At 25.5% G+C, this 26,784-nt stretch overlaps 1 protein-coding gene and 1 non-coding gene across 3 annotated transcripts; one reads left to right on the forward strand and one right to left on the reverse strand.

Annotated features, from left to right (window-relative positions):
• The first annotated feature begins 2,243 nt into the window (after positions 1-2,243).
• Positions 2,244-24,027, forward strand: LOC145843982 (uncharacterized). Of its 2 annotated transcripts, none has more exons than XM_082951284.1 (22): positions 2,244-2,374; positions 4,011-4,097; positions 5,631-5,774; positions 6,552-6,708; positions 7,453-7,605; positions 7,729-7,810; positions 8,850-9,031; positions 10,062-10,117; positions 11,317-11,444; positions 11,782-11,910; positions 12,489-12,634; positions 12,764-12,930; positions 14,743-14,908; positions 15,785-15,908; positions 16,001-16,125; positions 17,458-17,601; positions 17,921-18,042; positions 18,885-18,985; positions 19,298-20,554; positions 21,309-21,388; positions 21,546-21,640; positions 23,525-24,027. In XM_082951284.1, the coding sequence occupies exons 1-22, from the start codon at positions 2,253-2,255 to the stop codon at positions 23,853-23,855; spliced, it is 4,098 nt and encodes a 1,365-aa protein (XP_082807410.1). In that variant the 5' UTR covers positions 2,244-2,252; the 3' UTR covers positions 23,856-24,027. The 2 variants fall into 2 exon arrangements, with proteins under 2 accessions (XP_082807410.1, XP_082807411.1); XM_082951285.1 differs by having other exon boundaries at positions 11,782-11,904.
• Positions 24,028-24,408: 381 nt separating this feature from the next.
• Positions 24,409-24,561, reverse strand: LOC145845277 (U12 minor spliceosomal RNA). Its single transcript, XR_014370322.1, has one exon. It is a non-coding gene; the product is annotated as a U12 minor spliceosomal RNA (small nuclear RNA).
• Between the last annotated feature and the right edge of the window lie 2,223 nt (positions 24,562-26,784).

A 26,784-nucleotide genomic window follows, 5' to 3' on the forward strand; every position in this document is an offset into this window, starting at 1 on the left:
TGTCTTTGCCTATTTTTTCTTGCTTTGTTTGGGGTTTGTATGTTTAGAAGATTTGCATTAACTTCACCACCAACAACAGTGTGAGGGCAGGCTGCAAGATACTTTTCCATGAAACAAATATCAGTATATACTACAAAGCCAAGTTTTTTTGCCCACAAATATCTTGCACAACTTTATGTATTTGTTACAGGGTTGCCACTTTACCTGGAATAACCTGGAATTTTTATTAATTTTAACATCTTTTGTGGTAAAATTTTGATATGACACAAAAAATCTATCATATAAGTAAGATTTTTTTGTCATCATTAAAATTTTTTTTATTAAAAAACACATTTAAAGTAACTTTACAGTATCTTTTCAATGTTTTTATACTATTTAACACAGTTTTTTATATAGAAATTAACTTAAAACTAAAAATAGACTTAAAAATGTGTACTTTTAAAAACCTGGAAGAAATTTGGAAAACCTGGAAAAAATTTTGAAAAAACGAGTGGCAACCCTGTTGTTAGTTACCAAGGTATGGTTACTTTTAACCTGTACCTTGCTTAGGTTTAGAATATACTTTTTTGTATTTACTTCAAGGTCCTTTAAAAGTTTAGTTCCAATGTTTGTAACTTACTGAAAATAAATCTATCTTACAGACTTATCAAATTATGTAATCTATATAAACCAATCATATGTCCTTTTGTTTCATCAGCATGTTTTTGGTCTAAGTAATGTACTTTTTGGTGAGATTTTGTTAAATATTGTTTACAGGCAGAAACTTCATTATACTTGTTGTTTCCTACTCAATATAAGTTTTATAGATGATTTGCCAAACATATTGCAAGTTATTTTATCACTAACATTCCAATTACTTATATAAGAATCATTTCATCATGTTTTTTTCTTTTAAAAGTACAGCAAATAATTTAGTACTCTATATCTCTTGTCTTGTACTGAGAAAGTCTGGACAACAATTTAAATATGAATGACTGCAAGCTGCTTGTCTATGCATAATGCTCACTTAAATTTGTCTGTAAATCCCATCAACATAGCATTGCTTAAATATTATCACAAATTGGTACAATTGACCTTTTTTTTTTTTTCTTGTTCTGGCATCTTAAAGGTGACTGCAATCTTTTAATGTATTTTATATATTTTCAATACAATTTCTGCCTATGTTAGGACTGTCCTTCCTTGTGGCTTTGTTTCTAAATTACTATTCTAACCTTTACATTTTTAATGATACTATTGTAGATTATAACAAAACAAAAGCCACTGCATCATCTATGTACAGGGTTCCCACTTCCCTATAAATTTGCAATATTCTAAAAAAATCCTTATAAATTTGCAACATTCTGAAAAATCCCTATAAATCCCTGGGAAAAATAAATATGTGAAAATCCCTAGAAATAAGTTTTTTTTTGCTTTGTGATTGAAATTTGAAATCCAAAACAGCAACACCATGTGGTTAAAAAAACTTTAAAAAATTTACTTATTACTTATTGATCAAAATCTTTGCATTCTTAGTACAAAAAATGTAACTCTATTGCGCCACCTAGTCTATATTTTTTCTTTTTAATATTAATTATGATTTATATAATATTTACTTATTTAAATAAAATTAGAGCTCTAAAACCCTTGAACTTTTGTAAATTTCTTATTAAATTCTGTGCTTATAAATGGTTAATGACATATTTTACCTTCTGTACCTTAAAAATATGTTCTTAAAGTTTAAAATTCATTCTTTTTTTTTGATAATTTCCCTATAAATTTGCTATATTTTGTGGATTTCCCTATAATTTTAGTGGGAACCCTGTATGAACAACTATCTCAATGGGCAATCAATAGTAGGCATTTTCAAAGACACTAATCATAAACAGTTATCCTTTTTTAACTGCATGTTTAAATAACACAAGAATGAAAGATATTTGTAAACAAATAAAAACCAACCATACACATAATTTACAAACATTAAAATACACAGCTAGGCCAATTTTGCAACAATATCATCTAAAAATGGTTTTTAATAATATTAAGTTTAAACTTTCTATGTTTATACCTGTTTTTTTTTTAACTTTTAGGGTTTAGATAAAAGTTGTAATTTATAAATAACTTAAATTCTATTGATCAAACTTGTTATTAGAAATAGTCTATAGTGAGTTTGTATTTGTTAAAAAACTAATCAAAACTTAAAAGACAACTTTAAATAGTAACTAGGCAGTAATTATTTTTGATATATCATTGCTAATTTCAGTATTTTTATTAAAATGAGAAGTTGCTCCTTCAGTAAGTTACTTATAAAAATAGAAGACAAAATTAGCAAAGGTAGTAATTATGAGGAATTATTAATTAAGTTGTTGGATACCTCTTTTAAAGCATTAAGAAACTGGTAAGTACTTATTAAGTTCTATATATTAAGGGCATAGTAAAAATTAAGGTGGTAAACATATTTTTTAACTAAGCAAAATCAGCATAGGTTTTATGTATGAAATCTAACAGTATAAACTAACTAACTTTTGGATATATATTTTTTTACCAATGCAAATGTATAGATTGCAATTATTTTATTATTAATTTGATATAAAATTTAATTGATTCATTAAATATTTAATTTCATTTTTTTGACTTAGATTATAAAACTCAAACTTTCTGGAAAGGTTCTTGTATCTTAAAAGAATAAAAAATTAAAATATTTTAAATATTGAAAAAAAAGTTTTTGATTAAAAAACTAGAAAAATTTAAATTATAAAAGAAAAAATAAACTACTCTTTGAAATACTAGTACCAAAGTAACAGTAAAAGTTTAAAAATTAAGGCGAAGATAAACCATTTGTGAATTAGTCTTTTTATATGGGTTTGCTTGTGTCTTTATATGGAACCTATAGAGTTCACAACTAAGATTATTTTTTTCAAAAGTTATTATGATTTTTGTTAAATGGTAAAAAGTTTCTGATTGCTATCATAAGTTTATATGAAATAAATTTACCTCTTTATAAAACAAAGTCAACCCCTCTATGGTATTAAATATTTCTTTATTTTAAAAGAAAAAGCATATTTAAAGGTCAGTCTGATTTGCTTATTTGCTGATTCAGAAAATATTTTTAATGCTTTTTTTTGCTTTTCTTTATTTATATGGTTATCTCTAACCCACCTTACTCAGCCATATTAAAATTTAATCAAAAAATGAAATTTTAATAATTAGAATTAAAAATGACATGAAAAAAAAGCTTTTTTTTTGCTGACACCAGCAAGAAGGCAAATTAGACTGACCTTCAAGTATACTAGCCTCATAAAACTATTAGTTAACTTTAAGGTATTATTATTTTACATTTTAAATGACATTTAGTTATTAAGCAAAATAGATCTTTAAATTTATATTAACATATTAGATAATCTGTTGTTTTGTTTAAAATTGATTTTAAAGTGCTTTATACTTTGTAGACAAAGTTAAGCAACATATGTATATATATATATATAAAATATAATTTATTCAAATGGCGATTTTAAAAATTCTGGAACATATGTTTCACAAAGCTTTAATTTTTCATAAAGCTTTGATCATCAGCCAGTTAAATTCAAAATACAAAGCACTGTACTAAACAAAGATACAAAAGTTATGCAAAAAAACAGTTTTTTTGCAAAAAAGAAACTAATTGAGTTCTTCGAGTTTTGCATCTTTAAATAAACCTTTTTATTAATAAAGCCCTCAAGGTGGGCTCAGTGTGAAAAATTTAATTTATTAAGTTAAATAACTTAATTCTAATTACATATATATATATATATATTTAACATAAAAAACACAAATTTATACTTGTTTTCGAATTGATGATTTATGCATTAAGCCTCCTCAATTAATATTTTTAGTATAAATGTTATTTTCACACAAAAACAAAAATTCATTTAGAGTAAGAAACACATGTTAAAAACTTAGATACATATCTATAAGTAAAATATTTTTTGTTGTTTGCTTAAAACCAAAGTTAACATAATTAGTAATATATGTTATGTTGCTTAAAATTTTTTCAGGAAAAAGGAAACATGTACTCCTGAAGAAGTTTTAAAATTATGCTTTCATGTTATATCAACGAGTGATTTGGCAAACCATTTTGACAAGTTAGCTTTAAAATTTTCTAACCTGTAAGATTATGTTTGTGATAAGTTCAAAATAAATAATTATTTTATAAATATAGTTGTAATAAAATCATAACTAAATGTTTTGTTAAGTTTTTATAAACTGCAAATGAAAACTAAAATTTTGTATTGTTGCTTTGTGCTAGTTTAACTTAATTGAATAATTAAAAGAAAACTTGTATAGTAAAGTTTCAGTATAAAATATTTTTAGCTTATGTTTTTTTACGAAGAATGGAGTACAGCATATAAATACAGACCAAGTAAACAAGTTCCAAATATACATAAAATTTGTTTTAGGAAGTTATACTATCTTTATTTATAGTAGCTTTTATATTTGTTTGCATTTTTTTTAAGAAACTTTCTAAAATCAATCTTAAAATTTAGAAATTTTTATTAGTTTGGTAGTATTACCATAATTCAAGAAAACAAACACTATTCTTTGGATTTTTATTTGCATTTTTTTAAGAAGCATGTTTTGAAATTATTTTTATTTTGAAAATTTTGTTAAGTTTTTTTATTCATTAGAACTTTTGGCATATTTCCAACTAACACAGGAAACTCAGTAAAACTCTGGAAAAGCTCAATTTTATTATGAGACACTGACAACAGGGATAAATTATAACATAGTTAAGAAGAACAAATATATTATAATTTGTTTGGTTTAATGAGCCTTTTTTTATTGATATATAAAGTTGTAAATGTTTTTGAAATTTGAATGTCTCTTCAAAAGTAAAGATTTTATATTCTCTTTTCTGCTAAATTATCTAAAACTCTACTAATGCAAATTTTCGGACTTAAATTTAAGTGCTTCATCTCCCTTTTGAAATTTCCAAGTAACTTTTTTTGTGAATAACAATAAGATATCTCTACATATAATTTTATACAACGTTTTTAGTAGTAAACAAACATAGTTTGAAGCCTTTTTTAAACTTTACTAAAAAAAACTACAGAAGAGTTTTATTTACCAAAGGATTTTTTTATTAATTTTTTTATTTGTGGGAATCTTGTAATAAAAAATGTGAAACTAATTTCAGCTATTGTTACTTACAAAATTTTAAAGATAGTGAATTGAAAATTACATCTAAGTTAATTTTTAAGTTTAATTATTTTATTAAGTCTTTTTACAGAAATTATGTAGATTTAGTTTAACAAATTTTATAAATAGTATTTGTTACAGTATTGATCTTATAAATTCATAATGATTTAAAAGTAATCAATTAATTTTATTGTATTAAGGTGCAATAATATGTTTTTTAAGTTTTTTAAAACATGCTTTAGTTTAAAATGATAAAAAAATTGATTTCTAAAACATATTTACATATTAATGGTAATAATTATTTATTTTAATTTCAGATAATAATTCAGTTATAATTTTAAAGTTTAAGCCGGTTTTTAAAATACTACTACACTTTAAATATTTTGTTTAATATGTAAATTGATTTATATAGTTTGTGTGATTAATGTTAGTAATGATTAATATAGTTTTGAAACTGCATCATAGTAACATAATTACAGAGTTATTCAACAAATCATGTTAAATCGAATATTTTGGCAAGATGATGCATCTGTTCAGTTTTTTAGCAAAAATGTTGCTGCTTTTGCAAGCTGCTTTCCTACTTACACACAAACTGATAAGTATCTTCTTTCAGTCCTTGTTAGGTTAGAATTTTCTCTAGTAATTAAAATAAAATTCAAAATTATAAATGTTTATTCCAAAGACAGATAATGGTAATATGTATATTTTTTGTAATATGGTCTTATTTTGAATATACTTAACCAAACTTTAATGTGTGTTTTATCATTTTTGAAGTGCTAAGTAACTTTTGAGATATAAGGGACCAAGTTTGAAGGGTTCACTAGATTTCTCATAGAACCGTCATAATAGAATGGCAATAAAATATTTTTTATCAAAAAATTTTCTCTCAGTTTTTAATTTTTAAATTTTTTTTAGTATACTCTTTGCACACTAACAATGTATTTCTTGTGTAGACTTATTAAGTTTTAAGAAAAATACCTTATTTATAATGTTTGTTATAGTTTTTTAAAACTACCCAAAAGAAGTTGTTTTAAACCATACAAAAAAATTTCTAAAAATTGGTGGATTGTTAATTGAAAAATCTAAGAGAAGATATATATATATATTTTTTACCAAATTGACCATTTAAATTTATTTTACAAAATTGACTATTAAAATTTTATCGTCATACAATTTTTTAGAAAATTTTTACAAAACTGACTAAATCTCAAAACTATTTTAAAATTATATATAATATTAAGTTTAGCCTATATAGTTATTATAACTTATACTTTTAGCTTTCATATAAAGGCCAAAATATTTTTAGTAAAATAATTTTTTTAGACCTTCTTCTGACCTTAATAAGCTTTTGTCAAACATCTTTTAACTTTAATTGTTTAATAATAATATTTTAAAAATAGACTTAGCCAATGTAGACAAGTTGATTGGTACTCTTTAATGTTCCAATTAACGGTTCATCCTTCTGCATCAATAAGAAAAGAAGTTATTTTATGTTTATGGAAAAGTCCACCCATGCAATCTATACATGCTCAAGCAGTTTTTGGTCTTACTAGCCCGGTATTTGAAATACATTTATTTAAGTGTTTAACATTAGCTTAGCTTAGTTAAAAACATGTTTTATACGGGAACGGGTCAAATATGCACAAAGGGACATTTTTGCACAAAGACACTTTTGCACAAAGAGTCATTTTCACCAGGTTAAATAAAAAAAAAAAATAAGTTACAGACTGAGGGTAAGGGTTAGGGGTAACAGTTATCAAAAAATAAAAATAACTAATAAAGTTCAAAAAAAAAACAAGAAAATAAAAATAAATAAAAAACAAATTAATAAAAAAGAAAAGAAAATAAAGTTACTGACCAAGGGTTAGGATTAGGGGTAATAGTGATAGTAAAAAGAAAAAGTAACTAGTAAAAATTATTTAAAAAAATACAAGAAAAAAATGAATAGTAGATAAATTAACAATAAAAAAAATGAAGAAAAAAAAACTTACCGACTGAGAGTAAGGGTTAGTAGGGGTAACAGTGATAGTAAAAAAAAGTTTATTAAAACTAAAAAAAAAGTATATATCAAAAAAAAATTCAATATGAAAAAAGTGTCTTAGTTCAAAAATTTCCGTGCATATTTTACACCTTACCGTTTTATACAGTATGCAACTATTTTTTTATTAAAAAACCAAAAAAAGTATATGATTGAGTTTTAATAAAACAAAGAATTCACATATTTATTAATTTCACTAATATAATATAATTAGATAGTTATAATGTAAAACAGTTTATGGTCATTAATATTTTTTTTTTCAGATACTATCAGATAAAATTTTTGAACTGCTTAATGAAAGCAAAAGTGATATACTCATAGAAGTTCTTGAAAATGTCATACCATTATGGTTGAAAAAACTGAAACCTCCAGTCAAAGATCCTTTTATGAACAAAATTGTCAAAATTATTAAAAAAGTGAGTTGTTTATAAAAAATTAAATATATTTAAGAAAATTTCTTGGTTTTATTAAACTGGTTCGTTGCAATTACTTAAAAAAAAGTTTGAAGTATAATAAAATGTAATTTTTTTTTTACACAGGGACTTGAAAGTTCAAATACCGAAATAAAGATAAAGGCATACAATGCTTGGCAGAACTTTACTGGTCTCTTTAATACACTTGGTTAGTTACTCTTGTATTAACTTTTTCACAGCTTTATTGGTTTTTTTTTTAAACTTATTTTATTTAAGAAAAGTACATGTAATAAAATTGATTTAAAAAACCATATAACAAAACTGTCTCAATTCTTCTACAAAAACAACAGATAAAAAGATCTTTTGTTTATTATATAAACATTTTCAATGCTTTTTCACATAGAATGCTAGTTCTGATAAATAAAAATAAGATTGTTTTTTTTTCGTTAACTTTTTATATATTTTTTTAACTTTGTTTATACAGAATCTTTCAAATATGGCAAGGAACATTTCCTAACCGTTTCAGGTAATAATCTCAAAAAACGTAGGAAAAAATTAAATTTTAGTGAAATATTATTTTTTCCCCTTTTTAAATATAAAGCAAAATTATAAATAATTAATTAATATAAAATTAAAGCAAAATTTAGATATAAAGCAAAATTTTCAAAATAAATTTGCTCCAGCAGGCTTAAAGCTAGGAGGCTAATTTTTATTGTGTGATTTCCCAACGTCAAAAATTTAACTAAGATTCCAAAACTTTCATTTTTGAGGGGCAACAGACAACCCTAATGTACAGTAACGAAATTCTACTATAAAGAGAAAAAAAAGATCATTTAATTTTTTTTATTGAAAAACACATATAAAGTGGCTTTACAGTATCTTTTTTTAATGTTGTGATACTATTTAAGAAAGTTTTTTACCTAAAGTTTGATTTTATACTGAAAATAGACCAAAACACTTGTTTTTTTTAACCTGGAAGAAAATAAAAACCCGGAAGGAATTTACAAAAACCTTTAGCAACCCTGTTTTTTTTAAAGCTGAAGTATCAAACATTGACTATTAGCTAGGTAGAGCTTTACATACTATTAAAAAAAGTTCATTAGACTTTTTTTTCATTTATATTTGTAGAAAACAACTTTACTTATAGTTCTGTGCATTTTTTCTGTAGCAATTAGTTGGTTTAAAGTTTTTTTATTTAAAATTTTAACCAATTTGCTTGCACAAAACAAAAAATTATGTTATTACAGATCTTATTGAAAAACAAATAGAAGTTTTAGCAGCTCCACTGACTAGAAAATGCCTTGATAAGATATCGTTTTCAGCACACAAATTGAAAAATCACGAGTTGGTTGTGAGCGTCATCGCCTCATGCTGGCCTCTGGTCAACACGCTTGGACCTCAACTTCTTAATCCAAATTATATTAAAAAGGTTTTGTATATTTTTTGTTCTTTATGAGAACTTTTTCATAAGATCTTTTGTTGTTTTATATTTTGAAATAATGTTAAAAAAAAACAGGGTTAGCACAAAACCTGAAATTTGTCAACTTAGGCAAAAAAAAAAAAACCTAAAAAACCTGGAATTTAAACTATTTTTTCATGTAAAGTAATGAAATTTCAATTAGATACAAAAAGTCTATCATATAGATAGTTTTATTGGATCATTAGTCTTTTCAACACATTTAAAGTTATACAGTATCTTTTTAATGTTTTTATACTATTTAAGTTAGTTTTTTACCTTAAATTTAATTCTAACATGAAAATTGACCAAAAAACTTGTTATTTATAAAACCAGGCAGAAATTCAGAAAACCTGGAATTTTTTTTTCAAAAAACTTTTGACAACCCTGAAAATAGCTTAGGTGGATTTGAAATAGTTTTTTTTTTTACAAAGTAATGTACTTACTTTTCTACTTATGCATGTAAAACTCAAATTTTGAATATACAGTAAGGACTTCAATGAGGTACCACAAGTTATACTTTTCTATTTTGTTTATAATTTGTAAAACTAAAGCAATTAAAATAAGGTTGAGTAAAATTTTAAGTTTAAAGGCTAAATTACTTTTAATAGCTAAAGTGTAATTTAAACATTAATTTTTAGAACTTATTGAAAAACATTTAGAAATAAATCATACTATTTTTGTACCATGCAATATAAAAAGTACAAGCAGTATAAAACAATTAAATTATTTTAAATGAAATTTTTGTATTAAAAAAAGGTTTAAACACATATTGCTTGTACATCAAGTTTGTGAATTTTAATTTTGTTATGAATATTATTTTTAATATAAAGTTATGTTAGATATAAGATATGGTTTAATTATTCTAATTGGATAACACTGTATAAAACTACACAAATTTAATATAGTATGCATAGAGTTTAAAAAGTCAAGAAATACTTTATTTCAAATTTAAAAACTGTTGTTTGTGGAAATCAGTTTATTAAATACTTTATTATTTCAGATTATTTTTCCGTGTATAAAACTGTGCACTTACGGATTCAAACCAACAACACCACTGTAAGTAGTAAGATAATATTATTCATAATATTTGTAACTGATCGATTACATTTTTAACTTGTAACATGAATGTTTTATTTTAGAAAAGTATCTGACTAGTTTATTAAAAAATTGTTGAAAATGAACATATAGTTATTTTGTGATCTTTTGTTGTATAAAAGTTGCCTAAGTAAGACAAAGATGAAATTTAGTTTTTATATGATAGGCTGAAAAAGTTTAAATATACTAAAAAAAGCATTTGTAAAAATAAACTAATTAAATTGGTTATACTGTAAGTAAGTAATTTACTTCTATAAGTATTAACTTTTGGTTCTTAAAAAGTGTCTTGTTGTACTTATAAAATGCTTCAAACATAATTTCTTAAACAAAACCTTCAATGCTTAATGGACAGAACATTTATGTCTATTTGTATATATCAATAAAGGTTTTGTCTTCTTAATCATTAACTTTCGTAATTAATTCCTTCTCTAAAACACTATTCATTACTTGTTTGTATCTACTTTTACATGGTCTTCTTCAACTAGTATGTCTTTGAATACCATCGAATCTGTTGTTGTATCGTTTTTGTTTGTCAGTATTAGTTTTTTACTTGTGTAAGTTTCCTATTAAAGTTTAGTTTGAATAAGTAATACAATACTTTTACAGATTATTTGATTTATTTCCACAAATTTTTGGTGTTAATTAATATAAGCTAATCTATTTAGTTTCCGTTATATCTAAATACCACCTATATTTGTATATTTGCCATTTTGTTTTTAAATATATATTACAAAATAGATTTATGCAAATTATATATTTTATTCGCGACCGGTTTCGGTGGCAAAAAATTGCGACCTTTTCAAGCAAAAATTCAATATTAAACTGCATATAACAATGTTAGTTATTTTTACTGTTATTAAAAAATTATTCATGCGTGAAAAATATAAACAAAAACTAAAATTTGTTGCATATTCAAAAATTCAAGCATGTCAGAGTATAATTAGGTAAAACTGGTACTAGTTTTTAAAACGAATTGAATTGATTTTAATATAATGAGTCAAAGAAAAAACTGAATTCAGAGCTTTAAAAAAATATTTATTTTTTGAAATTAAGCCAAATATCAACAAAAACTCAATGAAAAAGTCAAATAATTTGCATAAATCTATTAATCTAAATTTTTGTGAAAATATACTTTTCATATTAGTGACCAAAAATTTCAGAGAAAAATCGTTATACCGAAGAATGAGAGGCACTTCTGAGTTGGAGCTGGTGAAAATTGCTTGCGAAATATTTGCACACATTTCCCTACCAAAAGATGATTTTCCTCCTAAATTTAATTTCACATTAAGTAATTTTATTCGTTGTTCTTAGTGTTGCAAGTTTTAAAGTTTTTGGTATAAACTTAGGCTGTTTTAAATTAAAATATCTATTTTGTGAAGTTTAATAGTACTGTTGTTAAAAAGAAATGTATATAACAAGTTAAAAAAGTAGCAAAACAAGTACCTTCTCATATACAAGTTGTAGTATTAAGCGATTATATAATAATTAGAACATAAAAAATTCCATAAAAACTCGTTCATAGTTTGTTTAAAGTCTGAGAATTTATAGTAAACAAGACTAAAAACTAAAACAGATTATTGAATTTCATCCTTACAGATAATAATAACATAACTTTAATCTTCTAGGTACACTTCAACAACCAGCAATATCTAAAAATGGTGATAATTTAAAATCAGACGTTGTGGAGCTCATGATCAATGAGTTCCTTACTGTATTCGAGCTTGCTTCAAAGTGGGCCAATGAACACGGTACAAGTACATTAATTACTTTTTTTTTTTTCAAACAATATTCACAACTTAAAATCACTACATTTTTCGTTTTGACAAATTTAAAACTTAAAGCAATTTGAATTGTACTCAATTAGATCTGTTTTATTTTTGTCAAAATTTAAATAAAATGTAAAATATTTGTAAGAATGTTAAAATGTAAATTGATTATGGCGTAATTATACAAGGTTATAGAAAAGCAAGCAGTTGAAACTAAAGTTAAACACGAAAGTAAATTATTATATTGTCATTAAAACTATCTTTCCAATTGCGGCTACTGTGTGTTTAGCTTCAGTTTTTCTTTTTCGAGTAGCAACGATTCAAATCTATACAGCTCATCTCGAGCTCACCTCTTATGAACCTTCAAGTTATTCTCAATATTTGAGTTTTGACACGTTCATTTATTTATTTGAGGTTAAAACTGTAAAAAAGTTGTCATTACTCTTTCAAAAAATCATTGTTTTCTAATTTGTTTAATTTCTTATATACTTCTTAATTTGCTGCTGTTTACTATTCAGACTGTTTTAGTTCAATTAGTAATTATTTAAAGTTTATTTAAAAAACAGCTGTGATAATGGAGCGTTTATGGAAAGTAATGATTACTAAAATTTGCAATGATGAAAAGCTGTGTGAATCATTTTTCGCTGATGCCTTTAAAACTGCCATAACAATTATCCAAAAAAATTCCACCCTCCATTCTACATTTATTTTTGTTAGTTCTCTTAATATATTTTTTAATGTATAAGTTTCGTACTAAAACCAAAAGTAAATTCATCCTACTAAAAGTTGTTCTTTAATAAATGTTCAATCTAAAAATTAAACAAGTTAAATTAATTTTTAGAATTTGTTGGAACCATTTAAAGATTGTCCAGAATGTTTGTTAAATTCAGCAAAATACTCAATGAGTGGAACATTTAATTTGAACAGGAATTGCACTCCTTTGAAGTTTTTGTTGCAACAATTACTATCTCAAAAAGTTACATATGATAACAGTTTTTTTGAAGAAAGGTTATTTTTAACTGTTTCCAATGTTTAAACTTATATCAAAAAACAAACCTTACAAAAATTTAATTGGTTACAAGTTTTAGATCTGTTTTATCTTTTAGTTAAAACAAACTGTACAAACAACGTCAGTTTTTTATCTACAAATAAGCAATAAATATATTTGATTGTAGTAAACAATTGTACTTTTTTTAAAACCATTTCATAGCAACTTTGTTGCTGTACTTTAGTTAAAACTTTTACTACAAGTTTGCAATAATAAAACGGCCCGTAAAAAGCTGTCATTAAATTTTAGATTGTTACTTAAATGAGCCTGACGACCTCGCTGTAAAAATTTAGCATAGTTTATATAAAAATATAACTAGTTTAATGTTTGCTTTTTTAATGTTATAAATTTCCAAATTGTAATTTTTTTAGTGTTATTTGAAAAAGAAAGCTTTTCTACAAGTGAAGTAACTGCTAAAAGTATTATTTTTCCGTTTTCTATTATTATATATTTGCTTTAAAAAGAAAATTTCAGAAAACAAAAAGTCCGTATTTTCGACAAAGAAAAGTTTTTTTAATAAATTGAATCTACCCTTCACAGCATATTTTATACTTCTACTTACTTTAGTTTTGATAAGGAAAACGATTTGAATAAGAATTATGAAATTAATTGTATAAAATTAAATATACATTGAAAATAATAGTTTTTATATGCTATAAAAAACCCTACAACTAACCAAATACACTAAAAGTTATCAGTTCAAACTACAATATTTTTTCAGTCATTAAGATATTTGTATATTATAAACAAATTTGTATATATTTTTTCATAATTATTTTTTGAAAATTTTATAAATAGATTCAAACCCTTTCGTAAATAGATTCAAACATTAAAATATTTACATTCATATTAGGAAGTGTTTTTGTTAAACATTTTGACACTTGTTAAAGTTCTTTATGCAAACTGTAGAAATAAATATTTATTTTATAAAAAGCAACTAGTATTCAATTTTCTTACAGCTGTTTCAACGTTTAAATGCGTATCTTCAGAAAAGTAAAGTTTTATGGAAAATTAAAAAAAGTTTTCAAAAAGAACACATCATTTAAATAAATTTGATTAGATTAACTAATAATCAAAAATAGAAGCAAGCTAAAACTAAGAATAAGAAAAAACAATAAAAAAGAGAAAATAGGTTGACTTAAACAAAAATAAAATTAAATAGCCAAACCAGTTTTATATACAATAGTTTAACATGTGATAATGTGTATTTTTGTATCTTTAAAAAAAAATTGCCAATTAAAAATTTCTTGCTCTGAAGATACGCATTTTAGCATTGAAACAGCTGTAAGAAAATTTAGTTATAGGTGTTTTTTTATATATAGCAAATATATTAACGTTTAGTTATATATATCAAGTGCTGAAACAGTTGTTCCAGTAAAAGTTAATTTTTGTGTATCTTAAATTTTATTTATATTTTTTTTTTTGCTAAGTAAATGTGAAAATAGAGAGGCTCTCTACAAGGAAATGAGCTGATGAACTGTTTTTTAGGATATGAAAACAGTTGAGAAGAAACCTGTAGTGTTTTATAGATAATACATATGTAAATAAATAAATATATATATATATACGATACATTTTTAAAGCTTATTCAATATTTTTAAGTGCTAAAGGTTAACATATTACTACAATATTTAATAACTTTTATTTGGTGCATTAAATTAGCGATTATGCTTAAAGTTTTTTTTTTTGAATAAGATTAATTACTGCTCGTTAAAATAATTCAAGAGGTCCTTGTTTTAAAGTTGTTTTGTTTTTCAAATGATATTTTTTAGATATAAAGAAACAGTGCCGAAATTATTTGAAATCGGTTTTAAAAACGACTTTGTGAATATTTTGAGGCTCACATTGGACACCCTAAAAGATAACAAATCGCCTGTTCTACTTGCATTGTGGCTTCAGATTTCTGAAAAATTATCTAGTTGCTTGCCTACCTTCAAGGTTATTTATTGTCAATTAAAGTTTCAACTAGTAACTATTTAGATAAATGAAAGCTGTATAATCAGTATTTATTTCGACCGCCAACAAGGAAGCTGAGATGTTTCGCGCCGTCAATAATAAGCAATTTATTTCACCACACGACAAACATCAACATCGTCCAATACAACCCACACCGGTTTTGTCCTTATAAGGACTCATTAAGCTGACACAGTCTCGAGAATCTGCTGTTGTGATCTAACCAAGCGGGCTAAGTACATAAGTATTGGAGCGATCGTTTGTGGACAAAGTCGAAAAATTTGAAACAGCTCAACGTCTAAGACATTATCAGCTTATCTACGCTCGTTTAATCAGTTTTAACCAGTATTTCTTTCGGCCACCGCTCCAACGCTAATGTACTTTGCCCGCTAGAATGGATCAAGGCTGCCAAAAACCTTGCAATACACTGATTTCGACAACTTTATTCAAAAAAAGCTGAAAGAATGGTTTATTTATGGAACCTGGAAAATTTAGTTTTATACTGAAAATGAACAAAAAAAACTTCAAATTTCAAAAACCCGGAAAAAAGAGCATTTGGTAACTCTGTTAGATGTCAACAGCCATTCCTCGCGACTATACCTGCCTGATGAATCCTAATAAGGACAAAACCGGTCGTGGGTTGTCTTGGATAATGTTGTTGTTGATCGTGTGGTGAAGTTCATGCTTAAAAAAGCTTAATAACTTGTTTGCTTACTTAAATTCTACAAATGTAACTTTATTAAAATGGTCTTGGTAAAAGTCATACTTAGTTAAAAATTACCATAGTTATTTTATTGGTGGTAATTTTTTTAAATAAGTTTGTAGTTTTGTTTTTATTAGAGTAACTTGATAAATTTGCAGAATAGTTTTGAAGTTGATGAGAATGATGATATGGTAAGTCTGTTTACAGAAACACTACAGTTCCCTTATAGGTTTGCAGTATTGGGATACCTAGGAAAAATTTCAGATAGTCAGATTACTGGAGGTAAAAACTTCTTTACTATTATTTGCTTTTTTTAATGGTTAGGTTATTACTTATGCCTTTTTTTAAGTAGATGGTATTATTTTTTTTTTTAGAAATCAGATCTAGCTATAAACACTTGTGTTGTGAAGTTATGGCTTTCCTGGATTTTTTAAATAGTTCTGACTTGTTAGAGTATCAAACAAAGTTACTAAACCCCATAGTTAACCAGACCAATGCTGTTAGTTGTTTTTTACATATTAAGTAAGTTTTATTTAGTTCATTTTACACTTTTGAAATTTGTATATTTTTTTGTATATATGTTTAGAAATTGTGTTAGTTTGATAATTATAGTGGTTGATATAAAATTATACATTTAGAATTATAATTACTTATAATTATACAAAAATTTAAATTGCTAGAACTAATATTTACCAATGTTGTTCAAAATGTGCTAGTAAGCACAGAAAATGTTGTAATCACAATAACTTGTACATTGTTTATATTTTGTTTTCTATTTTGTTTCTTATATCTTTAAATTTTATTTTCATTTAAATTTTTGTTTTTATGTTATACCTTTGTACTAATAGAAACAATTTAGTCATAATGTTAGAAGTTTCAATTAGGTAAACGAAAATTTGTCATATTCTTCTATGACCAAGTGTTCACAGTTTAATTTTATTTTTTTGTATCTAAATCATACAATCAATTAAAAAAAATCATATTACGTAGTTTTAAAAACAAAAAAAACAAAAACGATTCACATCATTTATTGTAATTAAAAAAAAATATTTGTTTATTTTTTAGCTGTTTATATTTTGCAGTAAGGGAAAAAAGTTGACTTTAATTTTTTTTCAGTTTACTTTTTACTTTAATTATTTTATAAGTTCCTCATAATTACATCAAGGGTGTATAAGGGGGTTAACTTAAAACTAACAAGTTGGTCTACGTTTCAGACTTGTGCTTTAAACTTAAAAACCTTCTTCTTGAAACTTACTTTTTAATACTAACTGTTTAGGTTTTATATTAAGGGTATGTACAAAAATAATTAGTTAAATAACTTTATAGGGTCTTTTACTTGAGTTACACAATATCTGTAAAAACCCTGAGCTAGCTAATTATTTTATGAATGTGTTTTTTTTAAAGTCAATTTTCTTAAATAACTTTTTATATTTTGCAACAATAAAAAAATTAGCAATGGTAGGAATATTTTGTTTTAAAAAATAGCATATAGTAAATATCGTGTATACAATTTTTTTTCTAATTATTCTGCACATGTTTAAAAAGTTCAAGTTGAACGCTGTTTAGTAAGAGTTAGAAATGTGTAGCTCGTTAAGCAAAACTGTTTTTTAAGCTAAAAATTCTGTTTAAAAAAACTTAGCAAAACAATCAAACTCAAGTAAAAATTTACAAGTATGTTTTTATATAATTGTCACCAAGCAAAGGTGCCAACTAAGATGATTATACTTTGTAATTAACAGTACTATTATACTATTATATCATAATTGAGAAAGTGTTGTTTTTTTTTATAAAATTGCATAAAGTCTTTAACATAATTAAACTTTTCTTGTAGACAAGAGTTAAGTCAGCAAAGCTTTTGGCGGTTTACTATATTGAAATATTCAAAAATGTAAATTTGGACGATCTGAAGAAACTTGGAGACATCAAACATACTGAGCTTTTCATTTACTTTTCAAAAAGCTTGGCCATCACTGAGGTACACCTTTTAATTTTTTTATTCAATAAATGTACTTGATTAATTTATTTTCTTAAATTATTTACAAAATTTGTTTAACCTTTTATTTAGTCAAACATAACACTGCAAGTATGGTAATATTTTCAGTTTTAAAATATTTAAAACTAATTGCTAATTTATTTACAGTTCTGTTATACAAAGTTATATTGTTAACACATACATTTTTTATCTATAAAAAAAAAACTTTTTTCGAATTTAAATTTAAACAATGTAATTACTGGTTTTAATTAATTTTGAAAAGTTGTTGTTTTTGTATTGAGTATTTGTATTTACTTTTTAGAATTTCAACTCAGAAGAGTTAGAAGCGGAAAAAGATTGCATTCTTAAAATTCTATCGGAAGAAGTTATCACTATTACAGAGCTGGCGGACGATTTTGTAGGATCTATTACTAAAGCTTGCAAGTAAGCTTAAAAAATGTGTTACAACCAGAAATGTTTATATCAGCTATGCTTGTTTTTAAGCATGACTTTTTATAAAACATATCGTTTGAAAGTTTTTGTTTCAAGTTGTTTAAATATTTTAGTAGAATGAAATTTAAGAAAAGTATTAAGCTAATTTTGAAATAGTTAAACAGAAAAAGTTTTGGAATAAGTTAAAAACCTAGTTATGTTCATAAATTTTCTTTGATTTTTTAAAATCTTAATTTATTTAATTGAAAAAATAAATACAAATTTTCAAATCTTTTGTTAGACAAATGTTTTTCACATAGTACTTCAAGTAAATAATAAGTTACATTTATTAAAAATAAATTTGTTGAAAATATTTTTATTTACAGTTGTTTAAAGTACAAAATTTACTATTACAAAAATACATATGTTGTATAGATGCAAATTTATAACATTTTTTGTTTTCTTTTAAAGTTATTTTTATAATAAATTGCGTTGTTTGTAAATGCCTAGAATTATTTTAAAAGTTGTTAAAAAATACTTGAAGTTTAATATGTTATTTAAAGCAAAAAAAAAAAACTAATCTAAAGTATTCCAAGAATTATTTAGCAATTGTTTATAAGAATTTTTTAAATTTATTTAGAACTGTAAAATAAAGAATATTGTTAGTGAAATACTGACTTAAAAGTTATTTATTATTGTTTATAATTTTCTTTTGTATCCATTAAAAATTTAGATACCTTCAAAACTGATTACGTAAGAAAATGTAATTAATTTATAAGCTTCTAGTTAACTTATAACAGCTTTGTTTGAATGTTAGACAGAACTCTTTTTATATCATTAAAAAAATGATTTAGAATCGTGTCTTTTATGTCCAATGATTCATTAAAGAGATTAAAAACTATGATTGATTCAAGAAAACAAAATGAAGCTATAGAACTCCAACCCATCAAAAAAGGTGTGTTTGTTATTTTGAACAAAACATGTATGTTTGATTTTTCTAATTTTCAACTTTTTTACTTTAAATCAAGCAAGTTTGTTTTATAGAAAATTTTTGTTAAGTTTTTTTCTTTTTTTTTGTTAAATAAAAATCTAATAATAAATATCCCTTTTTAATGTTTTATTTATAGAAATAACTTCCGTCTCACATGAAAAATGGTTTTTATGGTTTATAGCCTCAAGACTCGATCAAAACAAGGACATTTGTTTAAACATTTTACAAGTTTAAAATGAATGTATTTCATTATTCTTACGTTTACATCTGTTTCAGAAAATGTTCCTCAAGGCCAAGGAGCAGAGGACAGCCTGTCGTTTGTTAGTAACACATCACCAGTCGGTGGCAAAAAGCGTGGAAAATATAAAAAACGCTCACCTGCGAAGGCGTGCAGAGCGTCCAAAAGGTTCTCGTCCCACGTTGCAATAAGCAAGACCAGCAATCTTTTGGTGAACAGCTTGCAAAACGGAGAGGGCGAGAAAGAACCTTCACAAGTCGCCGATGACCCCGATCACAGTAACGAAGGTAGCAGCTCTGACGAGGGAACGAGCTTGATCGAGTTTGTTAAGAAGTTTAAAAAACCGACGAACAGCAAACCAACGAAGACCGGCAACGTTGTTGGCAATGACGTGCTAAAGGTCAACGGTCAACAGCCGGCTTCAAGGACGAGCACCGTCGAAGTTTCGGACGGCGTAAACGGTGAAAAAAATGAGAAGTTGTCGGAAGATGAATGTGAGTTGTTTGTTTTGGACTCGTCAATTGAGGACTCACCACCAAAAGTTGATGTGGGCACCGAAGACCAAGTTGAAACTGACCAAGTTGATTCACAACCAGAACATGTCTGTTCTGGTGGCAAAAGCTTTGAAAATCAGTTAGGGTTTTCTTGCGATGAGAACACGATAGCAAAAGATGAATCTAAAATATCTTTCGAGAATAAAAGTGTACAACAAGAAGAAAAATGTATTGATGTCGAAAGAAATCATAGTTCTGAAAACAAAAAAGACGAAACAAGCGTGCCAAACAACTCATCATCGAACGTTAGTAGTTTAAAGCCGAATGACTCGTTTGTGATCACTACGAGTTGTTTGGATAAGAGCAATTTAGAGAACAGTGTCACAACGCCGAAAGTAGAAAGCACAGACCATTCTTACTTGTCTTCCTTTTCGGTGAACAGCAGCGCGCCTCAGATGTCGCTAAAGTCGATAATGGACGAGAAAATTCCCTACTCCATGTTCAGTTCTAACAGCGAGAGCAAACTGGAGGCCTGGGCTACCCCTAATAACTCGACGATCCAAGTGGAAAGCAGTGTTTTAACAAAAGACGACACATCGAGTAAATTAGAAACGTCAGTGAAGCTGACTTCCACTCCCATTCCTACGAAGTTAAAGGAAAATTTGTCGGTCGATAACAGCCTTTTTGAGGATAAAATAGAAGATTTAAACGGCACTAAAGAAGTTGAAAAACTTTGTATTTCCGAAATTCCAGCTCTTAATGGCAACAGTTCGCCAACACACATCGGTATACCAATAAGACGTGAGTTGTTTTAAAAGCAAATTATAAGTTAAGTTAACAATTTATATACACTTAGTCGTTTTAAGTTGGTGATGTATTTAAAGTGTCAGAATAAAGTTACTTTTTTATACGGTTTGTTCTAGTTTAACTAAAATCAAGGTTTGAAAAATGTTCAACTTTTACGGTTGAAACTAATAATTTATTTTATTCTGAATAAAAATGCTTAGAAATTTAATATTACTTTTGAATAATTAACAGACTTAGTTATTAAACCTTGTATTAATTGTTATTTCATTATCACTCTTTTAACATTTAAAATTTAATCAATAAAGCAGAATATTAATTAAATAACTTTTTAATAAAAGTAATTTTTTATACATTTTAAACGATCTTAGAAGATGTTAATACTATGTATGTATTTATTTGCGTTTTTTTTTACCCCTTCTAAAACTTATTTTAACTGTACTATTCCCCGCTTAACTAAAGTATTAAGTAAATTCACACTAAAAAAGATAATTTTTTAACTATTTGAAATATGTCAATTTCAGCTATTAAACTAAATAGTTTAAATTAATAATTTGAATTCCTAGTATAGCTTTACTTTATATGATTTTTTTTTCGAACTTAGTGATTTGAAAGTAAAATACCCAAAGTTTATCAAAACTAATTTTAGTTTGTAACACTTTAAAAATTAAATGTTTTTATGCTTCTATACTTATAAAGTTTAATAAGTTATCTTTTGGAACAAAGTTAATACAATAATTAAATACAACAGAAGCTATTTCACTAACTTATCCAAAGAAAAGTTTGCTAAAAAGAACTAACCTGTTTCCTAGCGAATCACCAAACAGCAAGGTTGTTTTAAGTCTTGTACCTTAAATTGTATTACGGAGACATAGTTTTGTTTAAAAAAATACTTTTTTTCAGAGTAAGTAGACTTCTCATCCTTGATTTTAAGTTTTTTTAATTGTAGTAAAGTAAGTAGAGGTTTAATGAATTTTGTTTTTTGCAGCGCGCCAAAGTTCACTTTAACGAAGATTACAACCACTGCCAGGAGTACAAGCGAGATGTCAACACACCGATGAGACCCACCCACACTGCTTTCATGTTAGTTTTATTTTATGTTATGGTTATTAGTTTATCATTTCTAGGTTTTAACTTAAATTTTTAGTAATGATTTGGTTTTAATTGCAACTTTAGAATTTACCGTTATAAGTTTCTACAATGCTTAAAAGAGTTTTCAATCAATTGATAATAAATGTTTGTAAATTAATGTTCATTTTTGATATGTTTTTAGTTCAACTACAAAAAAAATTAACATATCCCTGAATTAAACAATTAAAGTTCTCAACCTAAGCAAAGTAGAGTAAATATTAATTTTTCAAAAGTTTAATTGTTTATTTCAATGATTCCTTCAGAAAATTAAAAAAAATATTTAAAATTCCAGAACTTATCTTCCTTCAATTTATGTGCAAATTTGACATAGCTTAATTTTTATCGGTGATCAAAAAGTTGTAATTTTAGAGGAAGTAGACTTTAAACTTTAGGGTGCTTATAGTTTAAAATTTCAAACTAGTGCAATAGTTCATAGAACACAAATAAATTTTTATAAATTCTGAAAAATATATATTCCAAATTTATATATAATTTAATGTGTAACGTTTTGAGTCTGTTAAACTATTAAAGTTAGTTTTAAAGAAAAATTATTCTGAATGCATCTATATATTTATTTATGTATATATAAAATAAAGTTATGGTAGTTTATAATTACTTTTTAATGACAAGTATTCTATTTACTAACATGCTTGTTTTTGTTCAATTATAAAAGTTTTATGTTTCTTTAACTGCCGACAACTTACTTGAGCTAGTTAACGTTATATTTCTGCAGTATTTAAGCTAGTTTTTATAAACAGTCAAATATTTTTGTCTTGATGATTGTGTTGTTGTTGGCGCAAATTTTTTTAAATAGTACTACAAATAGTTTTCTTTAGTTGATTATTTACGGCTTAAAATTTTTAATTTTTTACAAAACTCAGTAAGATTTCAAATATAGATTTCAAATTTTCATTTCAATTAACCTTTGAAAAAGAATTAAAGAGAATATTCGAAAAGCTTTAAGTTTATAAATTTATTAAATTGAAAAATAAAATCATTTTAAAATGCAAATTGTATCTAAATACAATAAAATTTTCTTTCCGACAATAGAACTAATTGTTTACTATTTTTCTTGATTTTTTTAGGGTTGCTTTTAAGATCTCATTCTAAATTACTGCACTAAATATTAATTTTTAATAGATTATAACTTTTTTGAAACACTAGAATTTTTGAAATTTATGTAATACAGTTTGTACATAGTTTTTTAGACTTCATAAAAGCTTTCAAATCGTAAAACTATTCTGAAATGAAAAAGTATCTTGTTTAATCAAACTGTACTTAAAGCTGACTTATAAAGCAAAGCAATTTTTAAAAATTACTTGTTGATTTTTTTTTTAAATAGTAATAAAATCCTTGCTTAAAAAACTTTCTAAAACTGTTTGTTTAAAAATAAAGGGTAAAAATTTTTCGTAAAATGCTTTATATGTTTAGAACACTTTTTGCTAGTGTAAACCAACAAATTTAATTTTTAAATACGCCAACAAAAATTTTTTATGAATACTTAAACTCATAAGAATGAATAAATGTTAAAGATTTGTACTAAAGTTTAAAGTATCTCAAATGAAAAAAAAAAACATTTTTTTAATTATGTTCTTATAGTATCATAATCGTTTAATACAGCATTTTCTTAAAGAAAAGCTTTTGTGTAAGCTAACGTTTTAAAACTGAAAATGTAAAATACAAGTTTAAAACATTCATCGTTTGTATAATTTTTGTCCCAAATGTTTACCAAGCTACATATCTGAAAATAGTCTAAACTCTAAACATTCCGCAGTTTCCGAAATTGTGCATTCAGTGTACGTTTTTGTATCTAAAAGTACTTTTATCATTCCACAGCCGAAAGCGAAATTCCCCGAAGCGTCCGAACAACCCGGGCGGCGTGAACCGCGAGCTGAAGTTCAACACGCGCGCCGAAAAGTGGCTCAAGAAGGACATGACGTCGCAGCACTCGCTGCAGCTGCGAGAGTTCAACCGCCTGATGTCGCACTCGAGAGAGCTCAAAGACAAGATCCAGCGGCACGCCAGCTCCGCGTCGCAATCCAGCGGAAAGAATTATTTCGACGGCCTGTCGAGCAAGGAGCTGAGCGACGTTCTGGTGGCGATGCACCCGACCTGCCAGGTCGTCAGGGCGCTGGCCAAAAAGCTGAAAACTGCTAAACCCGAGTAGATTATTTTGTGTTCTAGAGAATTCTGTTTAAAAAATGTTTTTTTTTTTGAAGCTTTATCCATTGAACTTAGTCGTTTTAGTTTGTTTTTTGTTGTATGTTTGTTTTTTGTATAGAAAAATTTTTTGTAAATGTTTTTATTAGCTCAAAAAGAGTGTATTGAGGAAAAATTTATTTGAGCCAAGTTTTCAATTTTTTACTTTAAGTTTTTAGTTAAAAAACTCTTTTCAAATGATAAATATTTTAAATGATCTAGATATTTTTAATAAAATGAAATATATTAACTAAACTACTGTTTTATGTAATTTTTTTTAACCTAAATTCGTTTTCAATAAAAATTTTAATGAAGTTCATATTCATTTTAGTATTTTATATTTTTAAATGCTTTTTTTTATGAAAAAGTGTACATTTGTATGCCTTTTTTAATTTACTGAGACACTTTAAGACATGACTAGTTATTTTAAAAGTTAAAAACAAAATGACAAACACAAGCTTTTTAAGTCTGACGTATTCTCTAGTAAACAACATTACAAGCATATATAATAGTTTAAAATACGAGAAGTTCACACTCCACCGCAGTCGCAAATGTAGGCAACCGCAGATTGGGACGACCTATTCTCGGTGAAAAATTGAGTTCAAGGGTAAACAACCTTGAAAAGCCCGAATCAACGGGCTTTTGTTATTTTCCTTACTCATTAGTTTCGGCACGCTTGGGCAGACGCGAGCGATGGTTTTAAACGCGCGCTAAAGTAAGAACTTGCTTTAAACGCTTGTATACGTCACAACGCACTTTTGATGCGCTTGAGCTTAATGAGTAAGTTGTTAGATTAAAGGAAGTTAAAACACTAGTTTTGTTTGCTATTTATTTATTTTTAGAATAAGGCAACTTCTGTTAAAAATGTATAAAAATTATTCTTGTATAAAAACTAATATAAAGTTATTTTTTTTCATTTACTAACCTTAGTCATCAAAATTTTAAATAAATAATTTTACTTAAGTTACAGGGACTTTGATAAATGCAGGTAGAAATTATTAAACCATTTTAATTTTGATAGAAAACAAGTACATGTTAGACAATATCACTAAAAAATACGGGAACAGGTCAAATATGCACCAAGAACACTTTTGCACGAGAGTAAACAAAATGAAAAAAATATATATAAAAAAACAATAACATACATTAAGAAAAATAATAAGTTACCGACCGAGGGTTAGGGGTAACAGTGATAGTAAAAAGAAAAAGTTATTAATAAAAAGTTAAATAAAACAATAGGTTACCGACCGAGGGTTAGGGGTAACAGTTATAGTAAAAGTAACTAATTAAACTTTTTAATAAAAAATAACAAGAAATAAAAGTTATTAATAAAAAGACAAAAACAAGAAAAAAAACTTACCGACCGAGGGTTAGTGGTAACAGTGATAGTAAAATTAAAATTAATGAAAAAAAAATTCAAGCCATGCAAAATTAATGCCGTGCAAAAGTGTCCTTTCCTGCTTATTTGACAACTACTCAAAAAATATATAAAAAGTGTGAATAAAACTCAAGTAAAATAGTACTGATAAATCAGTAAATTAATACCAAAAAAAAAGAACGAAAAATAAAAACTATTAATCGCAAAATTTTAAAAGATATTTTAACAATTTTGATAATTACATGAGAAATATATTAAATAACACGACTTAACTTTTATTTTAACTTTGAAGTTACTTTAGTATAACCTATTTTATGCTAGCTTGTTACAACTTTGTCGTTAAAATGTACAAAAAAAGTTCTAGAACATCAAAAATTAAAAACTTAAATTATAATATTTAAAAAAAGGTATACAAAATCCTGCAATTTATTTAAGTTTAAATTTTTAAACCTTAAGCCAAAACACTACTCAAGTTGTCTACATTTTTCAAAAAATTTGCTGCTGTGATTCTATTACATTTAAGACTTATTTTAACTATAAAGTTGCTTAAAAACTGAAGTGTTTTTTTTTTGCAAACATTAAATGTAAATTTAATTTAAACAAAAAAAAAATGTATAAGTACAAAGTGAAAACTTTTTCAAACACCTTTATCAGTACTATAAAATAAATTAAGATTTATTGAAAAGTAATAATTTTATCGAATTTATATTTTATGAAATACAAGAAGTTTCAAAGTATTTAGTCTAAAGATCTGGTGTACGGAGGAACCTTTTAACTATCGAGTAGTACACCACTTGGATACAGTTTACCGTCATTGTCCAGGACTATAAATAGTTTTTTAGTATGTTGTATATAAAATCAAATATAACAATAGCTTATATTTAACAAATAATTAGATTAAAAGCAATAACTCTACCAAATTATTAGCTTTAGATTACTTTTGAAAACTTTAAGCTTTTATAACTTTATTGTTTATCAAGTCTAACATACTTAAAATAATACATTTATATTATTGTACTAAACTTGACAATTACGTATTTTAACTTAGTTACTTTAAATAAAAACTTTTTAGATGTTTTATATGTAGCAGTTTTAAGAAATTGTTTTAAACTTAAGTTTAAAACCAGAACGTTTACATTGTCTATGATATAATTGCTTTTAAAATTTGAAACAGTTAAATTACATACTAAATTACCGTTTAAACAATAAAAATACTTATCTTTTATTGTATTTGCTTTTTTCCCTGAAAAAAATATTGAAGTAAACAATTTTACTGCTTATCTTTTATTTTTTGCTTTGTTATTGTTCTAAGCAAAATATATTGTAAAAATCAAATACCATTTATATAATTTTTAATTTTTTTCATGATAAGGTTTTCAGAGTAAAATATCATATTAAGTTTTAATGTGTGTTTTTCTTCTTTTTGTGCATTTTATTTTTATAAAGTTGCAGATTGTTGAAGCCGAATAATATATTTTTCTTCTGTTTGTTTTGTAACGTAAAATAAATAAAGTAAAAA

The sequence above is a fragment of the Thalia democratica genome, chromosome 9 (genome assembly GCF_965202585.1).
Source record: "Thalia democratica chromosome 9, ktThaDemo2.hap1.1, whole genome shotgun sequence".
Lineage (NCBI taxonomy): Eukaryota > Metazoa > Chordata > Thaliacea > Salpida > Salpidae > Thalia > Thalia democratica.